Below are 6,183 nucleotides of genomic sequence, written 5' to 3' on the forward strand. Positions count from 1 at the left end.
TATTGAGTGCTTTCCACATGGAACCAGCATGGGCGCTTTCTATATGGAACCAGCATGGGTGCTTTTATGTGACATCAGGACAAGTGATTTTTATATGGCATCAGCATGGGTGCTTGAAAACCTTTTTTGGATAAAAAAAAAAATTCTGACAGCTGCATGTAGGACACAAACCCACATCTCCTATAAACATGACTGGCATTCGACGATTGAACCAAAGCAATCCTTTGGAATTCAATATCCGTTTTAGAAACCTTATTCTTAACAACAAGAATTCTATGTTGCTGACATCATGTATTTTTAATATTGCAGATCAAAGGAGAGACTACATTCAACATTGACTTGGGTATAGTCACATGTCATGATTTGAAGTTGAAGATTAATGCTTCAGTTGGTAATGATTTGGATAAGAAGGTTTACTATGCTGACTTAGGGACCACCTCTATGATTGCTTTTCCAATTGACATAGTCCATGACAATACTCACTATTTATATAAAATTAATACAGTGTCAAAGTTTAAGGTAAGTTCCAGTGACGAATTCAGAATTTCTCTTTCACATAACTATTTATGTGTCTGTCATTTATATAGGAGGTGCAATGGCCCATTGGTTAGGGCAGCGGACTCGCGGTCATAGGATCACGGTTTCGATTCCCAGACCGGGCGTTGTGAGTGTTTATTGAGCAAAAACACCTAAAGTGCCACGAGGCTCCGGCAGGGGATGGTGGCGAACCCTGCTGTACTCTTCCACCACAACTTTCTCTCACTCTTACTTCCTGTTTCTGTTGTACCTGTAATTCAAAGGGTCAGCCTTGTCACGCTGAATATCCCCGAGAACTATGTTAAGGGTACACGTGTCTGTGGAGTACTCAGCCACTTGCACATTAATTTCACGAGCAGGCTGTTCCGTTGATCGAATCAGCTGGAACCCTCGATGTCGTAAGCGACGGAGTGCCAACACATTTATATAACAATTTATGGTTAAAGCTGTTACCTAGTATTTCAACGTTTCATGTATAGGACCCTACCTTCAGGAGGAGCATTGATAGCTGATAACTTTCAAGACAAGAAAAGAGCAGGAAGAAAAATAGGAGGAAAAAAAGGAAAAAAAAGAACTTCCTCACCTATATAGGTGTAGGAGTGGCTGTGTGGTAAGTAGCTTGCTTACCAACCACATGGTTCCGGGTTCAGTCCCACTGCGTGGCACCTTGGGCAAGTGTCTTCTACTATAGCCTCGGGCCGACCAAAGCCTTGTGAGTGGATTTGGTAGACGGAAACTGAAAGAAGCCCGTCGTATATATATATATATATATATATATATATGTATGTATATATATGTGTGTGTGTTTGTGTGTCTGTTTGTCCCCCCCAACATCATTTGACAACCGATGCTGGTGTGTTTACATTTCCGTAACCTAGCGGTTCGGCAATAAGAGACCGATAGAATAAGTACTAGGCTTCCAAAGAATAAGTCCTGGGGTCGATTTGCTCGACTAAAGGCGGTGCTCCAGCATGGCCACAGTCAAATGAGTGAAACAAGTAAAAGAGTAAAAGAGTAAAAGAGTAAATGGTGAGGAGGAACAATGATGGTTCAGTAGCAGATGCTGAGAGGTTAACCTCTTTACAGAGTGTACTGAGTACTTTTTTTTATATATGGCACCAGTAACTTTGAATTCATGAAGTAACTTGCAAGACAAGACCCCTCAACTGAGGTGGGGAGTAGTATTGAACTACAGAAAGAAAAAGGGAGCCTTGCATTAAGGGGTGGTGGGGAGCTCGGCTACCTCGGGTGGAGAGAAAATAGAGAGAGAAAAGATGGTGAAGAAGTGACAGGAAGTGGTTCGGTAGTGGGGGGGGGGGTGAGTTGGCTGGGGACTGGAGAGGGTGAGTGTGATGGAGGGACAAGCCCAAGTGTCTTGCTATTGAAGAGATACATGGCTACCCAACATTACATGGGGTTGGGTGGGAGTAGTTGGAAAGCTCAAAAGAAGACAGAAATTATATAATTTTTATTTCTTTAACAGCTGAATGTGAAACGTGTAGATGGACGGCCTCTGACTGAAGAAGACAGAAAGAACCCTTTGAAAATGTCCATTAACATTAAGGGCTTCAGTTATAATTTATCTGCTGAGATCCCTGAAAATGGCATCGTTGAATTTGCATTTACTCCACCAAATGCTAGAAATTTGCGATCGCAGGTAAAACCTTTTGCTATCTTTGTGTGTGTGTGTCTGTCGTTGTTAGTGTGTATGTGTTGGAATGTATTTGTATAATTGTGTGTTTAACTTTTATCTTTTACTCATGAAGGCACATGTAGCCTAGTGGTTAGAGTTTTGCACTCATGATTGCCAGATCATGGGTTCAGTTCCTGGACCTGGCAGCATTTTGTGTTCTTGAACAGAACACTTCACTTCACGTTGCTCTGGTGCTTTGATAAAGTGTCGAGGTTTTATAATAATAAACATCTGTTAAGTTAAAGGCATAAATCATCCAATGAAGAAATACTTTCTGTAGATTAAGAATAGGAAGACATATAAAAAGATAGTGTTATTAGCTGTTAAATGAACTCGGATGTTCAATACTATTAATAAAAAGAACAACATCACTTATGTTATCGATGATTCTTTGTTGACTGCAGTATTACCCATGAAGCATAGAATTCAATTGTAGATATATGTAAAATATTCCTTTCTACTCTAGGCACAAGGCCTGAAATTTTTGGTGGGGTGGCAGTCGACTAGATCGACCCCAGTATGCAACTGGTACTTAATTTATCGACCCTGAAAGAATGAAAGGCAAAGTCGACCTCAGCAGAATTTGAACTCAGAATGTAAAGACAGATGAATATATGTAAAATATTGTAAATAGGCACAGGAGTGGCTGTGTGGTAAGTAGCTTGCTTACCAACCTCATGGTTCTGGGTTCAGTCCCACTGCGTGGCACCTTGGGCAAGTATCTTCTACTATAGCCTCTGGCCGACCAAAGCCTTGTGAGTGGATTTGGTAGATGAAAACTGAAAGAAGCCCATCGTATATATGTATATGCATATATATATATGTGTTTGTGCGTCTGTGTTTGTCCCCACAACATCGCTTGACAACCGATGCTGGTGTGTTTACATCCGCGTAACTTAGCGGTTCGGCAAAAGAGACCGATAGAATAAGTACTAGGCTGACAAAGTATAAGTCCTGGGGTTGATTTGCTCGACTAAAAGGCGGTGCTCCAGCATGGCCGCAGTCAAAAGACTGAAACAAGTAAGAGAGTAAGAATAAATATATAGGAAAGTTGGTTATACATCATTAGATGTATACCTGACATTCCTATATAAAATTAGAAATATAACGGAACGCTGAACTCCAGACTAACAACTTAAACAACATTTATTCAGGTGGTAAATATATACATCTTTAGCTCTTGTTGTTACAGCTTCTGTGTGTGTGAGCATAGTTGTTGGGACGTTGTTATGTAGATGTGAGCGAGCTGTCGAGTATAAGTCCGAAATATGGAGAGTGACAGCTAAACACGTAAAGAGACTGTCTCCAGGTTGGAATGTTGGAGACACTGCTTGACACGTCCATGCTCATGGCCGGCCAACCGAGAAAGAGATAGAATTAAGCGGGAAAGCTTGCTTGTTTAATTCCACGCATGCGTGAGACTACGCATGCGCACGGCGTTACTACAAATATAACATCGAACTTGCAAACTTTCATTAACGAAAATCTAAAACTTTTTATTTTATTTTTGAAATGAATGATGGGTAAATATATATGCTGGATCCAGGAATACAGTTGGTAATTTTCAGTCCTCTCTTTTCAGGTTATTTTCAACGGTGAATATGAATCAGAGAAGTATGAGATGCAAAAGGTAGTTTACTTAATACAACGATACTCAAGCAGTGAGCCTCTCCTGACCAGAATAGATGATGAGGTAAGGAGACAGAAGAGTCATTTCCCTCCTGAAGAGTCTTTTATCTATGTTTTACTTCAATCACAATGCCCAGTGGTTAGGGCAGCGGACTTGCGGTCATAGGAACGCGGTTTCGATTACCAGACTGGGCGTTGTGAGTGTTTATTGAGTAAAAACACCTAAAAGCTCCACGAGGCTCCGGCAGGGGATGGTGGCGAACCCTGCTGTACTCTTCCACCACAACTGTAGTGAGTGCTTTTTACGTGCCACCGGCATGAGGGCCAGTCAGGCAGTACTGGCAACGGCCACGGCCACGCTCAAATGGTGTTTTTTACGTGCCACCTGCACAGGAGTCAGTCCAGCAGCGCTGGCATCGACCTTGTTCACATGCCACTGGCACAAGTGCCAGTAAGGCAACGCTGGTAACGATCACACTCAAATGGTGCTTTTTATGTGCCACCAGCATGGAAGCCAGGCAGCTGCTCTGGCAGTGATCCCGCTCGGATGGTGCTGTTAGTGCTCCACTGGAATGGGTGCCAGTCATCAAATTTGGATCAGTTACGATTTCACTTGCCCCAACAGGTCTTCCGTGAGAATTATGCTAAGGGTGTGCATGTTTATGGAGCGCTCAGTCATTGAATTATCTAATTTCATGAACAGGTTGTTTCATTGATCAGAGCAGATGGAACACTTATTGTTGTAACTGACAGAGAAGCTCCAACTGTAAAAACACTATTTTAATAAGTATGTTCTCTATTAATAACTATTGAGTAATTCTTCAGTTTAATGTTGAATTGATTTTATACACAACATGACATAAAAATATACATTATTGTATATATATATATATATATATATATATATGCAGCAATTGATTTCCCTCATCTTGGCAGTCTGGTGTTTGAAGATGTAGTAGGTATTTTTCCTATGATGTAATGCATATACAATCAATAAAATGCCTTGCTACTGAAACATATGAAACATGAACTGGACTGCCATCATCCATTCTAAAAATTTCATTGTGTATGTGTGCATGTGATATATGTATATACATATATATGATATACATGTTTAAATAAATATATACATATTTAAAAATTCCAGTAGTTTGTCTCATAGTTATGTTCATCAATTTTTCTTTACAGACCAGTAAACCGGAATTCTTGGTGATTTTTCCTGCGCCAGTAACCACATTTTTCTACACTGTAAGTGTGTCCTTCATTTTTATTGATAATTGTCGTTTAGTCATGGATTGGTTTGGATCCACAAGATCTATGATCTATGATCAATGATAATCCAGCCATTACCATCTTGTCTTTTACTCAAACAAGTATATCTGGGAGTACTTAATGTAATGTGCCCTTGTTGTTCAGTCTAGGTCAGATCTATGACCATCTGTTGTTTTTTTTTCTTGGCCATGATATATCTAGGACTACATTAAATATGCTGATATTTAAATGCTAAATATCAATGCTGGTTGTTCATTGCCTTTCCCATATAAAATAGCTATAATCAACTCTCTCTTTCTCTCTTTTTCTCCCTCTCTTTGATATCCCTCTCTCCCACCCGTCTTCACTGCCCCACCTCCTTCCTCCCTCTGTTATAACTTTGTGTACTTCGAGAGTTAATCCTTCATAGACTATTACCCAGAGTTTTACGCAACCAATCGTTAGACAGATGCAAATATTCAGTACACTGGAGTAGTTTTATGAGTATTCATATGAAGGTGTGTGGTTTAGGGGTTAGGGTATTCATTTCGCAATCATAAGGTTGTGAGTTCAACTCTCAACAGCCCATTGTGTCCTGGGCAAGACATTTTATTTACTTTATTTCACGTTGCTCCAGTCCACTCAACTGGCAAAAATGAGTAGTACCTTATCATATCCCTTGTCACACTAAACTTCCCTGTAAACTACATTAAGGTATACATCATCATCATCATCGTCGTTTAACGTCCGCTTTCCATGCTAGCATGGGTTGGACGATTTGACTGAGGACTGATGAAACCAGATGGCTACACCAGGCTCCAATCTGATTTGGCAGAGTTTCTACAGCTGGATGTCCTTCCTAACGCCAACCACTCCGAGAGTGTAGTAGGTGCTTTTTACGTGCCACCGGCACGAAGGCCAGTCAGGCGGTACTGGCAACGGCTACGCTCAAAATGGTGTATTTTATTTGCCATCCGCACAAGAGCCAGTCCAGGGGCACTGGCAACGATCTCGCTTGAAAGTCCTTACACATGCCGTGGGCACAAGTGCCAGAAAGGCGACGCTGGGCACAG

The 6,183-nt window shown here is 41.0% G+C and overlaps 1 protein-coding gene across 1 annotated transcript in view; it reads left to right on the forward strand.

Annotated features, from left to right (window-relative positions):
* The window catches only part of LOC128251278 (uncharacterized), an 8,181-nt gene that overhangs the window by 1,057 nt on the left and 941 nt on the right, over positions 1–6,183 (forward strand). The window contains exons 2-5 of the mRNA XM_052978110.1: positions 310–519; positions 2,021–2,194; positions 3,813–3,923; positions 5,048–5,107. Coding sequence (XP_052834070.1) covers positions 310–519; positions 2,021–2,194; positions 3,813–3,923; positions 5,048–5,107 — 555 coding nt within the window. The remainder of the gene's footprint in view (positions 1–309; positions 520–2,020; positions 2,195–3,812; positions 3,924–5,047; positions 5,108–6,183) is intronic.

This window comes from Octopus bimaculoides, chromosome 30 (genome assembly GCF_001194135.2).
Source record: "Octopus bimaculoides isolate UCB-OBI-ISO-001 chromosome 30, ASM119413v2, whole genome shotgun sequence".
Classification (NCBI taxonomy): Eukaryota; Metazoa; Mollusca; class Cephalopoda; order Octopoda; family Octopodidae; genus Octopus; species Octopus bimaculoides.